General features: G+C 39.8%; 3 protein-coding genes across 3 annotated transcripts; 2 read left to right on the top strand and 1 right to left on the bottom strand.

The window, feature by feature from the left end:
* Positions 1-883: 883 nt before the first annotated feature.
* Positions 884-17,208, top strand: LOC110976940 (neuronal membrane glycoprotein M6-a-like). Its single transcript, XM_022230667.2, has 8 exons — positions 884-1,122; positions 5,854-6,009; positions 9,589-9,736; positions 11,045-11,204; positions 12,179-12,341; positions 12,888-12,949; positions 14,044-14,109; positions 14,460-17,208. The coding sequence occupies exons 2-8, from the start codon at positions 6,003-6,005 to the stop codon at positions 14,748-14,750; spliced, it is 897 nt and encodes a 298-aa protein (XP_022086359.2). The 5' UTR covers positions 884-1,122; positions 5,854-6,002; the 3' UTR covers positions 14,751-17,208.
* Positions 17,209-19,197: 1,989 nt separating this feature from the next.
* LOC110976953 (uncharacterized) lies at positions 19,198-22,004 on the top strand. Its single transcript, XM_087133468.1, has 2 exons — positions 19,198-19,559; positions 20,391-22,004. Exon 2 carries the CDS (start codon positions 20,420-20,422, stop codon positions 21,590-21,592), a length of 1,173 nt encoding a protein of 390 aa, XP_086989594.1. The 5' UTR covers positions 19,198-19,559; positions 20,391-20,419; the 3' UTR covers positions 21,593-22,004.
* Positions 21,976-26,344, bottom strand: LOC110976919 (uncharacterized). The gene is made up of 8 exons (XM_022230633.2): positions 26,206-26,344; positions 25,496-25,695; positions 25,091-25,237; positions 24,628-24,789; positions 23,568-23,667; positions 23,354-23,447; positions 23,185-23,242; positions 21,976-22,901 (listed from the first exon to the last, which is right to left on the bottom strand). The coding sequence occupies exons 2-8, from the start codon at positions 25,622-25,624 to the stop codon at positions 22,761-22,763; spliced, it is 831 nt and encodes a 276-aa protein (XP_022086325.2). The 5' UTR covers positions 25,625-25,695; positions 26,206-26,344; the 3' UTR covers positions 21,976-22,760.
* Positions 26,345-26,544: the final 200 nt, after the last annotated feature.

Below are 26,544 nucleotides of genomic sequence, written 5' to 3'. Positions count from 1 at the left end.
CTAAAGAATGTGAAAAATGTTTTTTAAGGACTGAGGAGAACGATGCTGCTGCATGATTGAAAATTCTTAAACAAAAACCCTGTGGTTTAATGTACTGGAGGCTCACTAATTTCGTTTTTTAAATAAACGGGTGGGTTGCATCACAGAGAGGGCTAGGGATGGGCAACGCCCCCTGTTTGTTCAGGAACTGTGTCCCCTTCACACTCCACTCTCCACCCCGAAATTGGAGACAGGAAGGGTAAAAGAAAAGTGTAGAGATACATTACAAAAGGCTATTCATGGGCGGAGATTTCTTGTCACATGTGGGGTGGGGTGATTTTGTATTCATCTATCGAGCCAGCCTCCATCCTGGGTGAGATCATGATGCTCAGTGTCAAGTGCGGAGTCGGCGGTGCAGGCTACGGGTGCACATTAAGTCAGTGACTTGAAAAGTGTGTGTGTTGGAGGGGGTGATTATATTGGTAATCCCCCCCCCCCAAAAAAAAAAAGTGAGGGGGGATATATCTCTCTTTCCCCCGGTATCTCCGGTATCTGCTTCTGTCCGGAAAATGAGGCCCAAGTAGGCTTGAAAGCTGGACCCAATCATGCACTGACACGCAGCTTTGAATTCAAGGCTTACTTTTGAAGAAAAAAACGCGTCTTCGATAAATTCTTTCAGCATAGAGGTAGACTTTTTTCCTTCTAAGCCGTGTCCGAACGGGCTTCAAGAACTACGGCTAGGTGTACTGTCTGCTCGTCTCCACGCATTTCCAATGGAGTGCAGACCTAGACCTAGCTCTAGACAACAGATTCGGATGCAGCATAGTTTCATGCGGTACCGAAAGCTACCACAACAATGGGGGCGCTTTTTGTGTAAAAGTCTGTCAATTTATCAAGTGTGCATGTGCATGGTATATGATCATCGTGACCATGCAATGATGCATTGTATTTTATTCAGCGAGTCGTCACACTCATGTTGAAGGAAACATCACACACTTTAATTTGATGACATCGAACAGTATATTCACATAGATCTTGATATGTAGCGTCAAGTGGAGTGACAAGCAAGTGATCGGTTCTCTCTGAATATGCTGAACAGAGCTACACTCTGACAAAGGGAAAGATCCACCATTCTGTGAACAGGTGAATATGAATGGAATGTGTAGGCTACACGTAGACTAGTTAGTGGAACACTGTTTCAGGTCCTGGGGACTTTACAAATTACCTGTAGGGCCTAGGCCTACCTTGTTATAATATTTGCCTTGTATAATACTTCTATACAAGGTGGTTGCGGGGCTGGTGCCAGCACTTTCCTGTGATTTCTACTTAAAACACAAAAAAGGCAGAAGAATTAGACCAAGAAAGTCCAACAGTGACAGTTCACTCTCATCAAATGTATTCGTTCTATTGCTGCAAACTCCAAGTGCTTTGAAGTGTACCGATGCAACACAGATCAGCTTTCTGCAGTAGATCAATTATTGACTTGAATTACCTCTACGACACCTTTGTTCAAGCATATAATATGACCTTGTATTAAGAGCACTCTTCTTATCTGTGTTCGACTGTTTTACATCATACGGCATGATATGATGTACGTGTAGCGTATTGATTGCATTGCTCACACCATGTCGTATGAAAATTTACTGACACCAACAGCACATGTAGTCTGACCCCTTCTCTATAGCCCCATAATGTGACCCATTACATCATTACTTTTAATGTATTTACTTAGTCTGTCGCATTTTGACTACTGCTCTCAAATTTGGTCAGAAAGATTGTCTTCACACACAGACAAACTCAGTAAGCTCCAGAAGTATGCCACCAAGTTAAGTTTGAATAAAAGATGTGACACACCCTCAAGAGAATTATTTGAAGAAATAAGCTGGCTTCAATCAGCAAAATGATTTTTATATTTGAGAGCAGTATTCATGTACAAATGGGTAGGCATTCACCGCGTTCAGGGGACAAGTTCTTTTGCTAGGGAAATTTGAACCGAGTTGTGGGGACATTTCCGAGTCCTCACAACATTTTGGTCCCCACAAAATAGGTGAATATCGAGTGTATGTCCGCACAACTACAGCGTATCTTACAGAACATTGTGTTGAAGTTGATTAGATGCACCGGCACGGTACGAGACAGATCAGGTCAGAGCACTTGGTTGTACCTAAGTAAAGAACTGACAGCCATAAGCATTGGCCTTTTGTAACAGCTATTACCATTTGGAACAATTTAGGTTTAAACATTAGATGTTCACCTTCACTGGACATGCTGGAGCATTTTTAAAAGGCTATGAAACAAAGTCTTTCGTCATCTTTTTAATACTCTAGCTATTTTAACGTCCATTTTTTTTTATTCACCGTCTTCATAGCATTTGCCACTTAAGATTCTTTGTAATTTTTCAACTACGTGTAGTTTAATTAATTTTTGTTTTGTTTTATTAATTCAACTCTTACTTTTATTTTTATAATTCAATTTATTATAGATATTCCTGGGTATGTTGTTGGTTTGGTGTTTGCTTGTATAAAGTGTATGTGATTGTGTTGCATTACACTACATTATACTTTTTGCACATCATGAGCTATACATGTATATGTTTTGTTTCTATTATTTTTATCGTCCAGTTTTCATTACTTTTTTATTCCTTGCGTATTCTCTTATCCAGTGTTTTTTTAGTTTTTTAAATCATTTTTTTGTGCTTAGTACTTGTTTTACTATTGTTTTAATGTAATATAATTTGATAACTTTTTCTGCAGGGCCCCATGGAAGACCACATACATGTACATTACTAATGTGAATGGGCAACCCTGAGTAAATAAAAGAAATTAATAAGTATATTACATGTACTGGACTACCTCCCTACATGTACATATAGACAAATCTGACGACCAAAATGAGAAGCCATTACTACAGGGCCATCCTGATCACATACAGGTGGTGTACGCACGTGAAATTCCTCTCAGCGTCTCGTCAGATTTTTCTGAAAGGCAAATGGTATCGACGCTATCGTGTGGCGTGCTGCGATTTCCAAAAGGATGGACTAGTACTACTAGGCTGACTGTTGCACAACACAGTGTTGGGTGGGTTGTGGGTTATATATACTATTATCGTGACAGTTATCATGTTTCTCAAGCGGAATAAAGATTACCTTGATATAGCAGACTTGCTCTGGTTTAATTTATTTTTCTCAGAAAATTTGTGTGCCCATGGTATGCGAGCAGAGATGGAGTCTATTATTCTACAAGGCTTGAAAGCAGAACTTTTTGTTTAAGAATACATGTTAAGAATGGATACTGCTTTGAAAGGAAACAAAGTACATGTAGTCTCATTTTTTTATTTAATGTGTCATATGACTTGTAATTGACTCCATTCCCAGTCGTCTGCTTGAAGATGCCCTACGCTGAGAGAACGAGATTGGGATTAGTTTCACTTCGTCGCCTTACAGTAATTAATAAGGCAAAGAATGGCTTCAAGAATTTTTGCCTCAATCCCAAATGTAGCAACGACTTTATCACTTCAACTGGTATTTGCAGAAGGAATTAAAACGTGAAGGTATCACAAATTTTGCTCTCTTTGCAGACAAATTCTTTTATGGATGCCTGAACAATCCTCAACAATGTCTGCTTTATAGGTCTAATTCTCCAAGAATTATTGTCATCTCATTAGGCCTGAACTTTTTTATTGTGAATATGAAACATTTGTTGCTTGTTAACCTGAATTTACCCTTAATAAACCCTTCCTCACCTGTTTTGGGTAAGGAGCTGCAATATGGCCACCAGCATTGTGACCAAGATGCAGCGGATGGAACTTCAATCAATCAATCGATCAATTTGGCAATTTGGGGGGCATTTTCCAAAGCCAAGGGCCATCTACTGGGGAATGGTACGGAGCACCTATTTTTTGCTACATGGCCATGTGTTGGAACAATGAAAAATTCAATCACACATGATTAATCATCAACCAGTGAGATGACAAGGATTTTTTTAGGCACTTATGAAGCTCATGGCATTTGGATATCTGTTGATTGAACTTTATGTTGTGACTCCGAGTTGTATTTATTTTGCAACTTTGGTTGTAAATTCAAGCTATACACTTGGTTCCATATGTACTGCTGGAGGACTGGCCCAACTTCCCAACTTACAATTTTGCGCTAGTCTGAAGCAGGCTATGTTTAGTAGGCTAGGTCTGATTGGGCCTGGTGCTGATAGTACTTTGACATGTAAGCAGATGATATTGATCTGTGCTAAAGTTAAAGTCAATCACACTGCACTTATTCCACAGTCTTACTTTTGTGCGATGATCAGTCGTGCTGCCATAGTTCAATTACACCATCGATGATCATGCAACTTCTTAACCTAATAGTTTTTTTTTTCAAGAATGGATTTGTGCTGGGGAGATGTTAATTAATTTTGGATTTTTGCCCTGCCTGACGTGTTTAACACTATACACTCTGTGTATGCCCCCTGAAGGCTTGTGAAAAAGATGTCTGCACTAGTAAGCAGGAGGTTGTGGGTTTGAGATCACAAGCATTCAGGGGGCATACACAGTGTCAAATACACGTCAGGTAGGGCAAAAATCCAAAATTAACTAACAGTTTTTGGCATTAGTAATCTCTTTCAGCTGTTGTCTTTACTGTCGAGCCAGACACTGTCAGGTTGCATGTAGCAAATGGAAGTGGTATATTGCCAGCATTTTTTTCTAAAAGCCACATGTTACTTCTGGTAACCTGATCTTGCCCTAATGAAGAAGGGATAGCGTAATGGACATCTGGTAATTGAGCACAAATCATTGCTCTTACCAAACAACATTTAAAACAATCTTCTGCCGCAACCCTATAGAACTGACAAGTTAGCTTATTACTTGCTCATGACTGTCTTTTTGTCAGTTTAAGCTTTGTAACAAACAAGGCCAAGAGATGCTTGTGTATATGTAAGAAACCATGGTACAGTATATGTACATGTAACAGATTTGTTTCAGCTAATGAACACAATGGGAAGGGGACCCCTACATACAATCAATTATCACTGAAAAAGATGAAACGCAACATCTAAAATGCTGGGTAGATTTATTTTCTGTTGTGTTGTACTGATATGTCTGCAATCACGTGTAAATCAATGCTTTATTTATATAATATGTGATTATTTTTGCACCAAAGGTACATTTTTCATGTTTTCTACAAACATGTACATGTACCTGATAGTTACGACAACTGTTTAATAACTTACTTAACTTTGATGCGTGCATAGCATCTGTAAATAAAGCACATTGTAAACGTGTAACATGTGATTTTTGCCATGGGGTTCTAAGTTTTAATTCAACAGTGATACACAAAATAAACACCTTCATGTATATGAAAAGATGATGCAAAGAAATACATACAGTACTAGTTATACTTTCAATTGTGGCCCATTTCAAAGAATGGGAATATGTCGTTCTCACTATTTGTTTTTGTTCTTGAACTGTGTGCAGTGTGAGATTTTTCCCAGCCTTAAATAATCCACTTATGCAAAGTGCAGTGAAGTTCACAGTGTCATTGATTTGGAGAGAATTGGGGAAAGAATAAATCATTAATCAGTATTGATGTCTTCCTGGTGTCTGTGGTCAGGTAGTATATGAAAAATTTGAACATCCAACCAGTTTCACTACGGTATGAGAGCTGCTGAATAGAACGGGGCATTTCCTCATTGAATTGTCACATCACCGATAAAAGCTGAATGTACACTTGAAATATTTATCATGAGCAGGTCAATCAGTGTTCAATATAAGCAGCACAATCCACATATAAGCAACCCTGGCCCCATTTCTCAGTGTGGACAGTCCCAATCAGCCAAGCCTTGTGATGATAACAGGTTGTGTTTGTTTTTCCCCACTCCACAGTTCCAAAGATCACTGCTTTCAGAGGGAACACCCCACAAACATAAGTTCATGCAGTGTGCTTGCTGAGTCCACTGTAGTCTTTCACACTCCCACCGTAAACTGACAGAGCGTTGAGATTTTTGTCTAAAGGAAGAAGTACAATCACTTTAATGATGGGTAAGTAATCCGTTAGACCCAGAGTTCTTTTCATTTTTTATTTTATGTTCACTTTGCACACTAGTATGAAACTACATTGTGCTGTAGCTCCAGTGTTCCGCTTGTGTTGCATTAGTAAATATGAACTTAAATTTTGTTCATATATATACCAGTACGTAGGCATATGTATGGATACATCATCCAAATTACAGTTTTTTTTTTACTGCATTTGCATGTTAGACCTGTGCATGGATCCATACTCAGTCTGGTACTTGCTCACCTGGTGTATAAAGCAAAATGGCAACTGCCATTGAATGGAATGCCATTGAACATGAATGGACCAGTATCCGGTTTGTAAGTGACTTCATCATACATGCGGACGTGTCACGATTTGCAGGCTCCCATTGGTCGATGGCTGAAGTTGTGCATTAACTTGCGGTTCCATGGTTCCATGTAAACGGCGATCAATGCATGTAACTCTGTGCGAAATGCATGTGCAGTGGGCGTGGTTTAAACTGAAGTAACGTCACACTTACAAACCGGATAAATTTGACTTTCAATCGTGAATATGTATGAGATACACATATGATAATCATGCACGTACATGCACAGTACAGTTTGTATTGTTGCAGGCACAGCTCCAACATTCATGACTTTTTAAAACCCTACTAACCTAAATCTAAAGTTTTCTTTTACTGTATTTCATTTTACTCAATCTAGACTATATGTATATTCCAGCTTTTGTGAAATCTTTTTCACCACGTGAGAGTAGTGTTAGTATTTGCATGTTTCTCCCAATGGTTCAATCCACTGTGACAGAATCTCTGGTTCTTTAGGAATGCCAAGTTTCACAAAGCTGTATTAATTACATGTACCACTACCAGAGTGCTAACTCGTCATTCCCTGCACAGAGAAGCTTTGACACCTCCTTTGCATAGACATTTTGAATTCATGCACGTGTATTTGTGGAACATATCGAAATAAGATGGAACAAATTCTAAATTACGTACATATGCTATAAATGCAAAGTTCAAGAAATGACATATGGCCCGTTTTCCATCATTCAGTTATTTTTAAAGTAGCTGCAGCTTATACAAATTCGTTTGAGCAAAACTAAATGCTCATTTTGCATTTCAGGTTTTTTTGACATGTCAACTTTTTTGACGAATTATTTAAGAATACGGACATGCAACAGCCCCACAAAATGTCAAGTTTTTTATAGGTTTGGTCATAATGTGGAAGCGCCCAGCAGGCTGTACTTTGTACTGCAAGTCAGCACTCTATATATACAGCACTATGGCATAGATATTCTGCTTTAGATTGTGGCAATCTACATAACAACCAAGCTTCACTGCTGTACATTGGCTTTTCCCTTCAGTTTAATGTGAATTTCGCATATATGGTGATAGACATTACTCTAAACAAAACATGATTTGCATGTTTGTGTTTGCTGGTATCACATAAAAAGGGTTTTGATTTCAGTTTGATTTCCCCAAATGAATCACATAATTGACTTATGGAACTGACTTACAAAATGGAACAATTTGGTAGAATTTGTGCAAGCTTACTTGGCAAAATGAGGGGCTGAAAAGGAAAACGGTACTTGTTCAAAATTTCATTGTTTGAACTTGCTAAATTTTTTCTTTGTTGTTGGTTTGGTTCATTCTGCATACTATATGTACATTGTACAATCTTCAGTAGATCAAGTTGACAAGGACTACATGAAAAGAGTCAGACATGTTTTGTTCTGTATTAATGATTACATAATAATGTCACCAAAGTCTCATTTGAAGGAAGGAATTGTAATTTGGATGGAAATCCCTGTGATGTAATATTTATCCCCCTCCCTTGCCTCCACGGTATGTGAGTCAGGTGTTTCAATTATTACATGACCACTCTAATGGTTACTGTGTATGTATTTTGTACCTGCATCAGCATGGTCAAAGTCTACATGGATACTGATTATTAAGTATGACACACCCCACCCTATGTCCAGTGTATGTACATGTGCGTGCATTGCATTACATGCATTATGCTTGCTTTTACAGGTAGTTTATTAGCCCAGTAAAATTTTATTTATATCTAAAAAATCCCCTGGTTACAAAGGTAAATTTTTACATGCTGTCAATTAGTCACATGCTGAATTCCTTCAACAAGATCTCTTCACTGATATCCACTTACTATGCTGCTAGGGTAGAGCAATATCAGTGTGTTGTTCAAATGATGATTGACCCGTCCTTTGTGTTAATACTGTGATAAATAAAGCCACAAAAAAAATTGCCTTGTTTCAATTGACCTTGTGTATGGATTGCACTAGGGCACCACACCCAGTGTTGTGTGTGTGCAGGTGTAATTATTGCTGTGCGTGTAAAATTCAGGCTGTAACATGCTAATTATGTGAAGGATAATGATATGACTTTAAATTCCCCATCTGAGTTTGTAATTAGGAAGGACATTAGTACATTTGAAAATTCAAAATATCTACAAGTACATGTATTGTGGCCGCTTAAACTTTGTAAACAATCCATCAATCCTTATTGAGTTGTGTAAACTGTACATGCACTATGGTAGCTCACAGATAGTTAACGGTATGGTACATGCATGTGTACCAGTATGTGCTAGAGCATGCCACTTAAGATGTTTATAACTGATAATCTCCAGATACATGTAGTACCAGAAAACCTCTGCAAAACCAAAGACACTTCCAAGAAATGAGGAATGTATGTTATTATAACGTTTGAAATTATTCTCAGCTGGGATTTTGCAAAAGAAAAACAAATTGTTTTGCTTCCTGTTTCCCTTCTTCACCTATATGTATTTTGATGGTGCATTAAGTTTCTAGGGGAAATATTTGGGAAAATTGTAAAATTTTAACATGAAGAAAAATGTGGCTGTTTTAGTTTGAATGTGGTGCAAAAGGTCCAGCGGACTTGTTTATGCATGCAACTACTGGTAGCACCCTGTAAAGTGTTTGTCATTTCATTTGAATTAAATGGCAGTTGATTTCACTTGCTGTTACCGTATTTTTAACCATGAAACAAATCATATAGCAAAAGGATGAACAAAGAAATTGACTGGAGCAGGATTTGAACCTGCGGCCTCTGTAATACCGTACCAGTGCTCTACTAACTTAGCTATCCAGCCCCATGTTGGTGGCTCTTCCCATTTGTCAAAAATCTCTGTTCGGGATTTGAACCTGCGACCTCTGGAATACCGTACCAGTGCTCTACCAACTGAGCTATCCAGCCCCATGTTGGTGGCTCTTCCCATTTGTCAATATCTCTGTTCAGGGGGCACTAGCCAGAAGCCATTAAACCTGAAACACCATGTAGCCAGGGATCACACCCTGTTACTTTTAACCGGTTAGCAAAATAAATCAGTATAAAACATTGAACCCCCTCCAACAAAAAAACCCAAAAAATCAAACAAACAAATTGCCAAATATCCTTTTTCAGATGCCATGTACATGTAGTTGGAAGCTAAGCTATTATAGTTTTTGTTTTTTTATTGTCTTGTTTATTCAACTGCCATTGCAGGCTGAAGATTTCAAAAGATGTCTGATTTAACTTGGATACTCCTTTTCTTTCTACTCTGTTAAAGGATGTTCAATGAAATACCTGCCCTATGGCTCCATTGTGGCAGCCTTGTTTGTGTACTGTGGCATCGGGCTTTTCTGTGGAGCATCCCTGACCGCACTGAGGGACACTGAAGATATGTTCAGTAAAACTGGACTGGACGCAGAAACAGTGTAAGATGCTACATACAGTTTAACAATGTGTTATGTTATCAATTAATGCAGGGGTGAGATCTGTCAGGATTTTTCCATCAGAATTTTCCCGATTCTCTGGATATTTCAAACAGTCTCTTTTAAGATTTGGGAAACCATAAGTTTACAGGTGAGGGCTTTTTCAAATAAATGTTAAAATAGTACACAAGAACTGGATATTTTTAAGTGGTGCCTTGTATACTATAGCCGACTTGCTGCTGTAGGGCCCTCAAAGCCTCTGGTTTTTTTTTCCATGAATATTTCATTTTCTCTGGGGGAGGGCCCTCCCCCCACTGAGAAATTTTAAAAGGAAATAACCTGGTGATCTTCCACCTTGGTCAATGTTTTAACTGAGTGCCCCCTTCCAGAAAATGAAGGCTCCCAAGTGCCCCCTGTAAGTTGACATGGGATAACGTCTTCATCTGATGTGTTCTACTTGTACATGTACACGCACGACTTTGTGGCCATATAAAAAATGGACATGTTAATATTGGTAAAAGCATTTCCCAACAATTTAGATTTCTAAAAATTTATGTTAATATCCTTGTAGAAAAATCAATATGTGCTGATATATTTTCTGTTAAACTTGAGTACCAGTGTAAATGCATCAGTGGATTAGGATGGGGTGGGGTCGGGGGCATGGCTCCCCAAAGGAGCTGTCCTTTTGTTATTGAAAAATAATGATAAAGGTACACTTTGGGGGGTTATTCGACATACGTTCCCTCTAAAAGCATCCAAAAAGACACAAAATTTAGCCTCACTTCTCAGGACGGCCATAAAATGTTGAAGAAATCTTTGTTTACAGTTAATTACACAAATCTGAAAATAAAACAAACAAAGGTGAGTATCACAAGTACACTCTATGCCAATAATGCTACAAAATTGTTTAGACATTCCATGTACATTTTGCAAGGGTAGATACAGATCTGAATTTCGGGGGGGGGGCAAAATTTTTTGGGGGGCCAAAATATTTGGGAATTAGTCTGCCTATCAATTTTAAACCCTAATACAGTCTATGAGTACATGTCTATACGTGTGTGCTTTGTTAGCGAATGTTATTCAGAACGGTCTCTGTTGTTCCCATTTTGCAAAAACAAAAAGGTTTCAAGTTGGAACTTAAGCATCATACACATACGTGTATATGTAAATGAAAATGTTCCTTTTGTGGAGCACCCTTAAGCAGGGTGCATTAGGTATATATCTCAGCCCTGTCTTGACTAAAGAGCAACAGAAATGAGTTTCTGACTTGCTTGAAGACTGGAAGTTTCTTCTTTCTTCTGTTCTTTACAGAATTTATGCCCTCCGGATTTCTGTCTATGCCATCACACCAGTGGCTGTAGTCATAGCATGTATCTACATCATATTAGGCTATGCAGCGACAAAGCAGAGTAAAGTCCAAGTGTATGACGATGAAGATGTGTGCTGTGGAGGGATGGGCTGTGTCAGCCTGGTAAGTCAAAGTAACACACTGACAGCAACTTGCAATACTAATGCATCTTCAACTACCATGTGTATTTACTTATACTCAGGCTGTGCATATGTTTGGTAGACAAAGGGGTTTTCTTTTGCAAATGGTCTCTCTCAAAATTGGTGCTTTAACCCTTTTTTGCTGCTCCAACTTAATTTCCTGCGTGCTTTCCTATGACGCTAGAGAATGCAACCAGGTACCCGTCAAATCCAAGTCCTCCACATTCCACAGTGACAACTCGATTATGTAAAAAGTATGTGAGTTTGCTAATCTATCCAACCCACCTTGGGTCCATTATCGAGTGTCAGATCAAATGCAAAAAACAATTACTTGTGTATGTATGGTGACTTTATTTGTTTTCTCAACTGCTTGTGACTCAAATTTCACTCGGGTGAAGTTACTCTAGATTACCCAGTTGTGGCATTTCAGTGACTTAACATCCATTGCACCATCTTTTGTGGCACTATTGTGGATACCTGGCTCACTTGTCAGGAAGTTTTAACCCATATTAACTCTTATTCAGATGTTTTAACTGAACAAATTAGGTCTCAAAAGTAAGGCAGCATTCAGTAGTGCAATACTATGCATGCATACATGTATGCATACCAACAACTAAAAAGGCATACATGGTATGCTAATAGCGTATTGCATGATTGAAGGTGCCCAAGGGGTGTACTCATCAAGCATTCATCTCGGGGTGAAGTTGTCCCAAAACTGTCAGACTTTGCAGTAGTCCAAACACTACAGTGGTGTTTACAGTGATTTGAACTTGGTCCACTTAATTCCAAAAATGTTATTTGACTTTGACACAATCTCTGAATCCATTCCCTAAATTTGACTTTCAAATCTTCACCAACTCTGTACAAACCTGAACTTATAGGTCTGTATTAACCAATTAACCAAATCTTTTTCTTAAGCTTTTCAACTCTGGATTCTCTTGTGTTTTCAAACCCTAGGCACTCTATATTTTGTACCTTCTGACTTTCATCTGGCTAGCTCTTGGTGGCGCTTGTACTATCCCCGTGATCTTTACTGTCATGGTGAAAATGTACACAGTATCAGTTACTGGTGCTGATGGCATGGTCCCTGATGGTTCATGTATTTATCTGCAGCAATACGGTAGGTCTAATAGTAGTACTAATCTTGTCTTACCTCTGGTCACTAACTCATCCAATTTTGTGTCTTTCCAGAAACATGATTACCAGAAAGATGGTTCCGGGCAAACTTAAAAACTAGACTCAGTTTTGTTGAGCTGATAATTGTACAGAAATCGGCCAGGCAGCAAAACATCGGAAAATATTTTCTAAATTTCGTGTTGCTTTATCCCTGCTTTTCCAATGACTGTTTTTCTGGCTGTGTTCCACCTTCATCTGTATCTACCGATACATGTGTTTGTATTGTGGAAAAGCAAATAAATCAAATCAAATCTAATCAAAGATTGCTGGCATTTGGCTTGCCTCGGTGGATTTTCCCACTGCTTTTCTGTTTATCAGAGCTAAAAGCCTAAGAGTACAGCTCTCAGTAATGGTTTCACTGTAACGACAACTGAAAAAGAAAAAAGTTTTATGGTACTTTCTTATACATTGTCGGCATTACTGCTAGTTTTGGTTTTGCCGGGAACAAGATCATCATTATTTCACTGTGTGTGTATTTCAACTTGCACAGGTTTTGTTGGCGGAGTGAACACAACACTGTGTGGGCAGACACTGAAAGAATTTGGAGACCTGGTGAGTATTACACAAAGCTTATGTCAAGTGCCATGACAGGAGACTCAGTTTGGAGCCAAACTTCCCAACCCCCTTTTTTCTGTTGTTTGTCATGTCCAAACTAATTTGTGCACAATCAAGCACAGATCAAAAAGTCACCCAGCTTATTGATTGAGATCTGTTGGAGGTACATACTCTAGAGGAGAGCGATAGAATATGAGTTCATAATCTAGATGCAATGTTTCTTGCTCACTGGCTCTTTGCACAAGGTAGGCTGTGTCTAAGATACATGTACTTGGCTATGGTTCAAGATTGCACATGAATCTATGGTTGTGCCGGTGGCCACTTCTAGTGGAGTCTTGTGTTATTTCATGCCGCAGCCAAGCAATTTGGACACAGTCTAACTTACTAGAGTAGAAGAGCTGGGGCGAAGAGCTACCTGGTTCCTGTCTCCCTTATTACTTGCATGTGGAGTGAGAGCCACCACAGAGGACTGGGAGCAGTCTACCCTGACTCCCCGGTTCACGTTCATAAAGGCTGCATCCAAATCTGTTGCATAGAGTTAGGTTGAGGTTTTGGCCTCTTGGAAATGCGCAGGGACATGCTAATGAGTGCTGTGGCTCTGGAAGCACATTTGGCACTCCAAAAAATAAATGAGAAAGTTAATGCTGTACAGATGATTGTCATTGGGTGTCAGCCCAAAAGGGAAGTTGAAACTTGGTAACAAGATGCCTTGTTTGCTGACAGGAAAAACTCATTGGCTTAGCACACAGCCCAGACAAGGGTAAATGTACATTTGTGTGTTCACTAATAAATGGGAGATTTCAGTCCTTGAAAATTTTTCATTTCTGAAGAAACATTCGCACTCTTCATATGTTGATCATGTTACATTCTTTGCTATGTGTTGTTTTGTTTTTGTTTTGATGTAAATTTTGTCAATTCATTTTGGTGTAAGTTTTTTATTGTCGATTAAAAAAATAGAAGACCCTTACTAGTTTTTAGTGGAAATATTTTCCACTCATGAGTATTATGAAATACCATCACAGGTTTTATAGTTTGTCAGTTTTTCGTCAGATTTGAAAGGACCTTGTCATTTTTCTGCTTTTCTATAACAGGCAGGATCCGCTCTTGTCATGTACGCGATTCTGTTGGGGGGCTCTGCTCTGGTTTTACTGGGCCTGGTAAGTAGTATGTGCCAGGAATAGTTTCATGGGAAATGATGGCCAAACTGTCAGGGTTATAGGAGCTCTAATAATTGTATGAAGTCAGCACTAGCACCGTGCAGCTATCTCTTTTTTGAGATGTGAATAATTACATAGATAATAACAGAGAGTTACTACTGCATGGTGCTTTTGCAGGCATCACCTTTTTGTTCAGGGGGTTGAGGCACAAATGTATTGTTGCTCTTTGGATGGAAGTCATTGTCATTTAAGTCCTCATGAGAAATGTGGCTACTTTTTAATCTGTTCGTCCGTGATACTAATTATGCAATTGATTGTTAAACAAGTTCCTGGCTTGGATTTCTATCTAGATTCACTTCCTGATGTGTGGGTCGGCCAACTGGGGCCACGTCAAGGATGGCCTGAAGCGTCGGGACTATGAGTCCCGCCGGCGGCAAGAGGAAGCTGAGCTCCACGAAATGGGCTCTGGCTCCTCCTACTCCAGGGGCCCCCGGGCCAAGGTGTATGACACCAGTATGTCCCAGATGGCTTACAACCCCCAGCTACCCCCCATCGGTGGGTTTGGCGAACAGCAGTACACCCACAGACACCCCTCACAACCCACGCTGTCCACAGAGAGACTTGTGAATGACTATTACTGAAAACAATCGGGGGAAAGCAAGTGGCAGTGCTTGTCAAGAGACAGTGGTCAATTGATCTTTACCCCTCCTATTATCCATTTTTATGTGTACAACTGTATGTGAGAATAGGCATATCATCCTGCACTTGTAATGCTGCGAAATATACACATGTGCAGGCCAAGGGTGGATGGAGGGGGGGTGCATGCCCTCCTCCCCCTGCCCCCAAAACACAAGAATACTATTTTTTTATTTGAGTAATTACAGAAAGGGGATTATTTTGGGTGTCTATTTCGTTTCTCTTTCTTCAAAACACACATAAAATCCCAAGATGTAGCGTCACTCCTCAAACAGGCCATGAAGAGTTACATAACAAAAAATTTGACCCCTCCCCAAAAAAGTAGATTATGGATCTACCCTTGGTGTGGTCAGGGTTCCATGTGCTAGATGGAATCCCTTTTGTCCTTTGACTATCAGATGAGGTTCTGTGGAATATTGGGGCTCTATCTTGTGACTGTATTATACATTTTATTTTAAATGCAGTTCACATTTACTCAGCCATTAAGTGTTCATACTTCAAGACTCTTACTCAGATGTCATTTTTCTGCAAAGCCAGAATAGTGTGACGTCTGGAATAATAGCCAGCTTGCTCATCTGTTTTTTTTCTGTTTTAGCCAAGAGTCACCCAGAATCGATTTAAACCAATCACTGGATTGGGACTACTCGTTAGTAGTGTGTCAGGGGGCCTTATTGCCTCATTCCTTTTTCGTAGATTGAAAAAGGTTCTTCAAGTTAGTGTATAATGCTTTAGATGTGTTTTGCACAGTGTCGAGAATATGCCAAGAATGTTTTCAGCCTTTGCCTTTGATCGAGTCTCCTACAAAGTGTCTAGCTCTTCACTGCAGCTTTGTGAAATAAGCTGTGATGGCAGAATATGTTGAGGCACAAAGTTTTTTTTTGTATTTTTTTTTTATTGGCAACTGATCAGTGAAACATTTCCATTTCTTTTCAGAATGTACAATGAAGGTTTAAGGCCTCAGAATGGGTATCCAGGCACAGGCAAAGTTTTAAAAAAATCACATTTGTAAGTCTTTTGTCCAAACTTTTTACTGACTGTGTGAGGAAAAAGAAATCAGGTTTTTGGTTGAATGGTTTTTGGACAGCCTTGTAACATAGAAACTATTTTTATATTACAAGTAGTGGTTCTCTAGTATTGAAACTGATGTTGACTTTAATGCAGTTTACATGTAGGCTGTATCATGTGATTTGTATTTAAAGTGTATGATAAGATGTTAAGCATGCAATGTATAGTGTGGTGTCAATTGTGCGAATTATATATATATAAAAGATGATGAGCTTTGAGGAGATATTCAAGAAAGTGTTTTTATGTTGCCCTCTGTGAGTTAAACGCATGCCATTTTACTTTAATGCTTCATCTACAGAAATCATTTTCACTTGAAGAAATTTGTTAGATGGTGGATTTTATAGAATTGAAGTTGTGCATGCTCTTGGTACTCCTTGATTAGAGTATTATTTTTGAAACTCAGAGCTGGTACATCAGACAGTAATAAATGACCTTGGGAGTGTCATGCCTTAGTAAACTTCGTTGATTTATTAATAACAGGAAACTTGATGTACAAATAATTGTTAAAAGTGATTGCCAACTTGACGTCATAGATCTTTAGAGCAAGTCATAAGTGTACAAATGACTAACAGCGAGTACTACATAAATTTAAAGGTTTATAATTCTAACTAAATTTGTCGTGTCAAGATGTGAACTTAATCTGCTGAGTGCATGAGGGTTGTTTCATTGACAAAAGTGCGTTGTAGTCAGATTCATTTGGTTGTGTTATTTTGATTTTCGCTTCGCTGTGAACATAATAGTTTAAACAAGCATGTTTGTGAGGCTGACAATTAGGTTAATGATTTTGTCATGAGAATAGGGCAGTTACGCGCTTGTAGTGTTCGAAGATGATTTTAATCTCAAACGATATAGCAATAAAAAAACAAGGCCAAATTTACTTTTAGTATTTATTCATTTGCATATAACTTCGTATAATACTGGGTGATATTGCTGGATGGTGTGTATTTACATGTATACTTTGAGGATTGGAATCCAAGCCGTCCATGTTTTAGTAATGGTTTCGACTGCATTCACTCGACATCGTAAAGCATGATAAAAACTTGCCCGGTAAAATATGTAGTTATATTCTGAAAGATACGATGTGGAAAAAAACAATTCATTTATTTACCTTTTAACCCTTAGGTGTGGGCAAAATGTATAAATTTATGAAGCATTTATTTAAAAAGTATTCAAAGCAGTGTTTAAAAATCAAGCAAATAAGTAACTGAAATTAATATCCCACCTCAAAATTAATTGTGAAGTGCTACATTATGTTTCAGTCTGAAATTTGTATTAATCCTTAATGCTGTTATCAATTATGTTATTTGGGAAATAAAACCACCTTGAGGAATGGAAGAATTCGGCGATTGTTTTCGTTTTTTTGTTAACAGAAAGTTTAATTCCTGTATTGAATTTTGTTACGTTGTCAAAAGACGTTTTTGCGCTTTACAAGCGCCTTCATTATTGAAAATCAACCCTCGCATGTATTAAAAATGAGATTTCTTCTTCATTTTCAAATGTGCACACCATCCACCTGCACCATCATTTGCCTAGAAATTACGGAATTCCATATCTGCCGTCGTCCGTCGCATTTTGCTTTTTCTTGTGTCCCAATTCTGCCATTTACCAGTTCCAAACATGCCATTTTCCGTCGTGCGTCGTCCGTCGTGCGTCGCCTATCAAATGGGTTGCATAGGACCTGCAAAAGCCGGGGTTTAACAAATGACAATGTGACGATTCCATTCACTTCTAAAGATCTTTTCCGAATAAGGCAAGTACAAATCCCACCTGCAAAGCATATACTAGTCACATAATTAATGCCAATAATGCTAGACTACCCTGCCCCTTGACAAGAAAATATCGCCTCTCTGAGAATTCAACCAAGTGTTTTTTAGGGCAATTACCACTTGGTTTAAGTTTAAGAAAATATGACGTGTTGATTTTTGTGGGTGTGTATGCCAGGGTGGATAGACCAATGAGAACAGGTTGTCCAGCACATCAGCATTATTTATGGGGCTAACAAGTAACGTTACTGTTTAAAAGACTTCTGTGAGCCAACCTGCAACTAAAGTCATGTCTAATTTGGAGTATACAGCAGATTTCATCATAGGTATACCCGCCCTCAAAATAATGTTGAATCAGTTCGTCTCTTATGAAAACTATTAAGGAATCAAACATTGTAAATAATCTATTATTTACATTTCGTTCTGTGGGATATCGTGCAGGGACAGACAGGAATATTACATAGGCTATAGACCTAAAGTCAGGCTGTTAACGAGTAAAGTTTCGTCTAGAATAACTAAGTTATCGAGAAAAACAATCTACCACAACAAAAGTCTATTTTGTTAATTTATTTATGTAACCGAAATGGTATTATTTCATATACACGTTACTTAACCGATGTCAGGATATTATTTCTTCTTTCAATTGGAGTTTGACGCTACTGCAAAAACGAATACATGTACAGTACATCTTCTAGTTCTATTGCTAAAATGAGAGTCAGGCATGGTGGATCGATCGAACAAGAACATGTATATGTGAAACGATCAATGGTAAAAGTTAAAAGTACCACTGCGCAATTGTGACAAAAACAAAAACCACGGGCGACGGACGACGGACGACGGGCGACGCACGACGGACGACGGGCGACGCACGACGGCAGATATGGAATTCCATAAGAAATATATATTTATACGAAACTACATGATTTACATTCTTACACCAACAGTTAAAGGTTACACCAGGCGCATATACGGACACACCCCACCCTCTCAACGCCAGCAGTGCTTCCAGACTTCCTGGCGAAGATCTGGAACACTTGTGCCCCCCCCCCAACTGACCCGCCCTATCCAGGCCGCCGTCACCTTTCTTGTGCAAGCAGCACGCCGAGGTGGCCAAACTGCGTGGCCAAACTGCGTTGGCATTTCTGTTATCGAAAACGTAAGGGATGGTGAGGAAGACATCGTCCGAGATATTCTCATCCACACACCTTACAATACACCTCCTTTTAGCCTACTTTTGCAAGCGGGCTTCGGCTGCGGGCATATCCGAACTTAATGGGGCAAGGTTTAGGCAATCTAGCAACCATAATGCAATATTTTCTACCATTCGCCTTCCTTGCGGGCAGCTTTACCTCTTGTGTATTTTTAGATAACCATCCTTATTACCTTCCATACCCCCAGAGATAACCGCTATTTGCCTATGTGATAAAGCTTGCAGTTCGCCATGTTGTTGGCCTGGCTGACCCTTCCCTAACTTCCACCGGAACACATTCACATCTCATCTTCTCTCGCTCAGGTACAAGCGTGATATTCTGAGAGGATGGTCAACCGTCAGGTTAAACTTCAATATTAGAGGACTAGAAGATCGTGTAAAATACAGTTTAGAAACGCACAGTTTTTGTGTTTTTTTGTTATTCAATGAACTCCAAGATTATAAGCTTGATACACATAATTAAAATCACCCATTGGATCAGACCAGATTACCATCTGTTTGTTTGTATACTCCATGGAGACTAGAGAACATCATTAACACTGGACAATATATAGGCCACACCTTGAACGGGCATCTTCATTTATCGTCATCGCACACGATAGGACTAAACTTGAAAGGAATCGATTGTGGCTGTCATTTCATAACTTCGGGGAAGGAGAAAAATTACAGTTGAACTACAGTTCGGCAGACTGCCAAGACCACGGTTTCAAATTGAGGTAACAGTGTTTTAAAATGTCACGTTGAACATCATTATGTTTTCTCCACTGTGACACTGGGTAACCATGATCAATTGGCTCAGGGACATGTCGTCGCGCAACGATCGTCTCAGTTTTATTCAAAATCAGAAATCGAACTTCTGAGCGACTTCGCACTGTAACCCACACAGGACGTTAGATTACTTTACGTCGACATATTTTTTTCACAGTGTCACAAAAATATAGCATCACGGAGCATATGCGCAAGACCAGTGAACTAGCCGATGTCTTGTAACGCCCATCCCTAATGAGTTTCTTTTCTTTTGAAACCTATTCCCTTGGTGGGTTGAATCTTGAAAAAAAAGGCACAAACCTTTATTGAGGAAATCATTGTTAGTTGAATCATGTCACACACTCTTCTCCCTTTAATCACGAGGGTTGGGGATTAGTTTAATTCTCCATGACATTTATCAGTGATCAGAATTTTCACAATCCTATTAGGTCGTGCAGGTGTATTGGTTTCAACGAGAAGTGTAAAGATACTGCATATAGCAAAATAGGAAAATACTTTTGTGTCGACTCGCTGAAAAGAAATTTTAATCTTATCTCCCCACCATGCTAGAATTTAGAGGATCGGCCTCCCTTAAAAACAGAATCAATTATTCTCTTCATTGCTCCGTCTGAATTGAGTGACTACGAACGATTGGGCTCAAACCAACCTGCTTTCCGAGGGTATGAAAAGGAAATTCTGCTCTTCACAGCAAAAGGGAGAAAAACCACACATGTATTCCAATTGGCATTAATTTAACATCGTTCGTGTTCATTAGCAGTATTGATTTTATTTTCTTGCAGAAACACCAACATCTCCCCTCCAGACAACAATGGTTATGTTTCAGTATCCTTCCGTAGTAGCTATGTGCCTGCTGCTAACAAGCTCGCTTGGCGTTACTCTGGCTCAAACAACGGCTGGAGTCACTATGACATTTTTAGGAACTGGGGAACTGACCATGGGTGCTACGGCAACATCTGAGCCACAAACCACGACTGCCGTACTGCAGACCACAGCCGGGCCCGAACCACTGACCACAGGTGTGAGGGTTGGGTCCGAGCAACCAACTACACCTGCCGTACTGCAGACCACGGCCGGGCCCGGACCACTGACCACGGGTGTGAGGGTTGGGTCCGAGCAACCAACTACACCTGCCGTACTGCAGACCACGGCCGGGCCCGGACCACTGACCACGGGTGTGAGGGTTGGGTCCGAGCAACCAACTACACCTGCCGTACTGCAGACCACGGCCGGGCCCGGACCACTGACCACGGGTGTGAGGGTTGGGTCCGAGCAACCAACTACACCTGCCGTACTGCAGACCACGGCCGGGCCCGGACCACTGACCACGGGTGTGAGGGTTGGGTCCGAGCAACCAACTACACCTGCCGTACTGCAGACTACGGCCGGGCCCGGACCACTGACCACGGGTGTGAGGGTTGGGTCCGAGCAACCAACTACACCTGCCGGACTGCAGACCACTGTAGTGCCCGAACCACTGACCACCAGTGCCGCATTGCCGACTACGGGCGGACCCGAGTCTCAAACCACGGGTGGTTTGCAGGCCACAGAAGCCTCCTCGACAGACCTTGCCTCACAGACTACGGCTCTTTCAAATGGCACAACAGACCCCATAACAAGATCCTCGACAGAGACCACTGGCTCCCAACAGACCACGAACAACACTTTACAGAATACCACGCACTCTTCACAGACCACGGAGATCCCACCAACCACAGACACATTACGGAATACCAAGGACGCCTCACACACCACAAGCAGCTCTGGCGAAGACGAAGGCCTGTCACCTGGCGCGCTAGTCGGCATCATCATTGGAAGTGTCGTAGGCGGATGCCTCATCTTAGCGTTAATCATCACCATTTTCCAATTCATCTGTTGCAAGAGCAAGCAGCAGGTAGGAGATATTGAGATGGAGACAAGCAAGTCGGGGATGTCTTCCAAGACGGGCAATGATGACAAAATGGATTTGATAGAGGTTAAGTGAACTTGATGAGAAAGGACTATTAATTATAAAATTCTTAATTGACACTGAAATGCGAGGCAAAACCAGGTTGGTTTCCTTGACAATAAAATCACAGCCATCAAACTACTTGGAGAAAAATAAAATTCTTCATTAACCCTAACAGTCCTCAATCCTCCAACAGGTGAAGGATTGAGGACTGTTAGGGTTAATACACAACTCTATCACACGTTTCTGTTAATTTTAATACGGAAAGAACTATTTCAAGTGGTAGGTTAGTATTTACCATTGAAACATTAGACAAATTACCCGAGTTAGCAATGAAAAACTCTTCAACTGATTATTTTCCTCACAGAGGGCCAAGTTTGTTGAATAGACAGACACCTCTCGACGAATAAGAACACAGATATTTTTCAACAATTTATTGATATTTGCATAAAAATGTACATATTTTGGTAGCTGAAGTTAAGAGTCTGAGTATCTTAAAATACTGATAGATTGTATTGTTTTCAACAAAAAGTTACACTTAAGCTTCAATTAAAAAGAACAAATCATCTGTTCAAAATTCATACTCTAATTCATGACATTTTCACATTCTTTTAGCGAAAAGAAAGATAGCACTGTAAAAGTTTAAAAGGCCAGTGTTGTATTTTCATTTACACATAAAGATTTTACTTGCATTCACTTTTAAACTTTACCATTGATGTTGTAGAAATAAATCGAGTTTGTTTTTACAAAACTCAAATATCGGTTACTCTAATCAGTACATAACTGCTCATTAAGAGACAAAGCTTTTCAAAACCATTAGTCTTGGTTGACAGTTTTAAAATATGAACTCAACTCTGAACTACCATAAAAATTGCAATTTAATTTCTTTTTTTAAGCTGTTTGTTCTTGATGTGGTTGTCAATTGGGTTCTGCAAGGAATTTGCAGTTAACTATATGTTTGGCTGGAAGTGGTTGACAAGCATCACCAATTATGCTGACCTAAGCACTTACAACTTGAACAAAACCAAATACCTTATGAAGCTGGCATGCCATTTTCATTACTCCAAGCCCCTCCTCCTGAACATGGCAGTTGGAAGTCTGAATTTGATTAGACCTACTCAATACTTTTCTGAGGAATCATTCAAAAAATCTGCTTCTCTTCTATGGCCCATCTCTCCAGTAGGCACCTCACCACATGTACCAATTACCCTGTGTCCATATTTCCATGATTGGCATACTGCTGTCTGTTCTTGGATATCCACAGTGACACAAACTGTTGGCATTTTTTGAATGACGCTGCTTCATTTTCATCTCCAGGCAAAGTAAGGATGGTCTCAATAGTCTCCTGAAAATAAAACCGAAATAATAAACCCGTTTTAAGCGACTGAGTAATGTCTCAGTTAATACCAAATAAGATCAGGATACCTGTGTGCTCCTGACGGACTGAAATGAATTGTGTCAAAGTACCTTGCTCAGCGACATAAGTATAAATACTGATGAAGTTCGAAACTGAAACTTAATATCGCCTGATATCAGTTTAATGTAGTTACTGTCCATGCAAAGGCCCTAAACTTTCATAATCCCTCAATTTAAATTTGGATGGGAAAACTAATTTTCAATTCTCTTACAAGTCCATTTGGTAGTTTGACAACAGAGTGCAAACGCTGGTTTAGGTAGTTTTCAGTTCTGCCAGGAAAAGAGAAAATACAGAATAAATTTAATATGACAAATTAATTATTATTTGAAAAATTTTGATGTTTTGAATATCAGTTGAACTGAGCTATAATTAAAACTCACTTCTGAGGTGATTGGCTGCCAGTCAGGTGATGCATCAGGTGATCTTGAAGCACAGTGGCATCTGTTTCCATGGCAACTTGATGAACAGATTTTCCTATAGAAACAGAGGAATTAAATTCTAAAGATATCTCAAGTGAAATACTTGGTCAGATCTCAAATAAAGCTTGGGATATCTGTTGGTTACAGGCTGAAAGCACCCTCACCAGTAATTTACCTTCGATATTCAGGTCCTCTTTCAGGGAACTGGATAGCCTGGATCTCATCTCAAGCAGGTGCATCCGCATTGCTTTGGCCTTGGCAAATCTGGAGACATCCTAAACGTGACAGGAGGGGGAAAGTTAGTCACATACATGTTCGTATCAAAATGACTGACCAAAAAGTGGAATTGACAAGCTCTGCTAGGAAGCTGACTTTGAAGGAAAAAAATGGCTGTCATCATCAAATTCCAATCAAGGGCATGCAAGGCCAAAGGGTCAATTCTTTTGCTAGGAATCTTTGTTGTTGGGATACCACTAGCTTTGATGCACAGCAACCTGCAGCAATTATGGCTTTAAATTGCCAATGTGTGGGGCTCCTGCAGCGAACAGCTGTGTGAATGTACTATCAATCATCACCATTGATAAGTAAATCAGAATGCATGATGAATACAAGTGCATTATTAACAGTTGGTGCACTACATGAGAGCTGAATTACCAAAGGAAAGGCTCACAGGCACAGGGGCAGCCTCTATGATGTTAACACCACTGAGCAGCGAACAGCCACCACTGAGATTTTATAAGTTTTAAGACCATGACAGTCTATCCTAATTTACATGTGTGAAATGAGGTCAATGTTTTTGTAAACCCTGGCAATGTCTACAGCTTTAGCTGTAGTTTTGGCTTAATGCATTCAGTGGTTTAATGAATCTCTGATGCACTACAAAGACACCAAATTGTTCACTCTGAGGCCAATGCTTGGAGCATTTTCATTCACTTTCAGCAGCAAATGAATAAAGATAATTCTTTAGCCTTTAAATGAAGCCTAAACAGGAGAAGGAGCTTTGATTTGGAAAATAGTTTAGTCAGGTAGCAGATGAGTCAGTGACTTCCTGATCAGTGAGTTCCTCCACTCAAGCAACTTACTGAAGATCTCCACAGAACCAACAGTTGATAAGTGAGTTCCCTCACTCAAGCAGCTCACTTTAAAAGCAGTCTACTGAACCAACAGCTGATCAGTGAGTTCCTCCATTCACTGAGTTCTTATCTAGGAATTCACAAGTTGAAACTCCTACTAACCTGCATGAAGATCTGGCTCCTCTGGCTTGCTGCATTCTCCTCTTTAAGTATGGAATTGCTCGCACAGCTGCCATCAGGCATCACATCTTGGTCCAACAGAATGTATTGATTGATAACCTCTCGGTGAAGATCCTGGCCCAGATGAGGGTTCTGCAGTAATGCCTTCCAGTAAATAATATGAAGAATGTTGTAGAAAATTATCACTTTGGTTAAAAAAAGATAAATCACATGCATGGAAAATGTCATATGATTTGTAACCTTTAACTTTGAATGAGGAAGGTATCAATTAAATAGTGTCCCGACAATGTTTTGCAACTTGTAGCTTTCCTTGAATTTTAATCTTTGACAATGGCTGTTCATCACCTAGAACCCAGAAAAACTTTTTTTAACACCAGTTTACCAGGGCAGCAAGTTCTACACACATTAGGTTTATATACATTGAGGTGATGTTGCTCTCCCCTACCCGAAGTAACAACCTCACTGACTGGCCCAGACTTTCAAAGGTAACTTCTGATTGGCTGACAGCTGCTCTGGGCAGATGACCAATCAGGTGCAGTACTCGGTTGAGTTGCTGGATGTTTTGGGGTTTGTTTGCAAGCTTCTTGTGAACCTGTGGTTTTGTGTTTCAAATAAAGAAGATGAAATGTCACCAATTAGATATTTGTGAACCAGATTTCTTGGCTTAATGATCTATGGTACACCAACCATTGGACAATTTAAAACACAGGCAAATCCACAGCGGAAAGAGCCACTCCCCTCTCCTTGCCCCTAACAAATCATATCGAAAGTGACACGACTGCATAATCAAATGGTGGCAGCGAGACCCCTCCCCCTAGTGGCCCCTCTGGCTCCACCCACAGAAATTTACCTGTTCAAAATACTTGGCCCACTGGATGGCTCTCTGCAATGCCTCTGCATTCCACTGCTTAACCTGCTCCCCACCAGCATTCTGTAATGTCTCCAGGAATGTTTGCACATTCTTGGCGATCTCATTCATTGTGTCCAAGGTTGGTGGTCTACAGGCCTGATGTTTCACTATTCACAGCTAGGATACTTTCACCTTACTGTCTAAAAACAAGAACATTACATAAATAAGTGACATCCAATTGTCCATGACAGTATAGTTGCCAAGAACATTACATAAATAAGTGATATTTAATTGTCCATGGCAGTATAGTTGCCAGGTCCCTTATGTTGCCCCTTACTGTGAAAGCCAATCGCACTTGACAATAGATGACGGAATTAGGGACCTGGCGACTACACGGTCATGGACTAGCCTACATGTAGGCCTACTTCCAGGACTGTTGTAAGGTTTTACAGAGATTATTTGGAAGTAGGCCTAGTATAGTAATGGGCTTTGTTTTGCTTCCTCCATCAGTCCATGATCTACATCAAGTACAAAAAGTAAAACGCCTACTTAGTACTAACGCTTTATAGTATCAGTAACAATAACATGACTACAGTAGGCCAACGAACGTTATGCCTAGGTAGGAAGAGACGAAGTGGCACAGTTTCAAAATATATTTTTTCCAAAACATTTTAGGTCGTTTTGCTGTTGTGTAAATTGCCTATATTTACCATTCACCGATGTTTTCTTAGTCCATGGAGCTATCACGGGGACATCTTTTTCAGTTCATGTGGCCGCTGGCTGCTAGCTAGGTGAAAACTGCCTGTGGTGGAATTCTTAATTGGTCAATTTGTTCTAATGGCCCGTTCACCGTACATACGTCACACGTGTTAGACTTCTTACCTGTCGAGGCTTTTTCCTGTGTTGTTGCATGAAAGGTTTGCAAGAAAAAAAAAAGATATGAGATAAACCACTAACCCTACCGTTGAAGCATGATAATGGAAATGATATTTGTTTCTTGTTTTTTAATGTGGTACATGAATAAGTGTAAAATCCCCAGAGTACAATAA

The sequence above is a fragment of the Acanthaster planci genome, linkage group LG02, assembly GCF_054643075.1.
Source record: "Acanthaster planci isolate LZ-2023a linkage group LG02, COTS_SCS, whole genome shotgun sequence".
NCBI classification, from domain to species: Eukaryota; Metazoa; Echinodermata; class Asteroidea; order Valvatida; family Acanthasteridae; genus Acanthaster; species Acanthaster planci.
The sequence above is the reverse complement of the archived record's forward strand: the minus strand, read 5'-3'. Positions and strand labels throughout refer to the sequence as shown.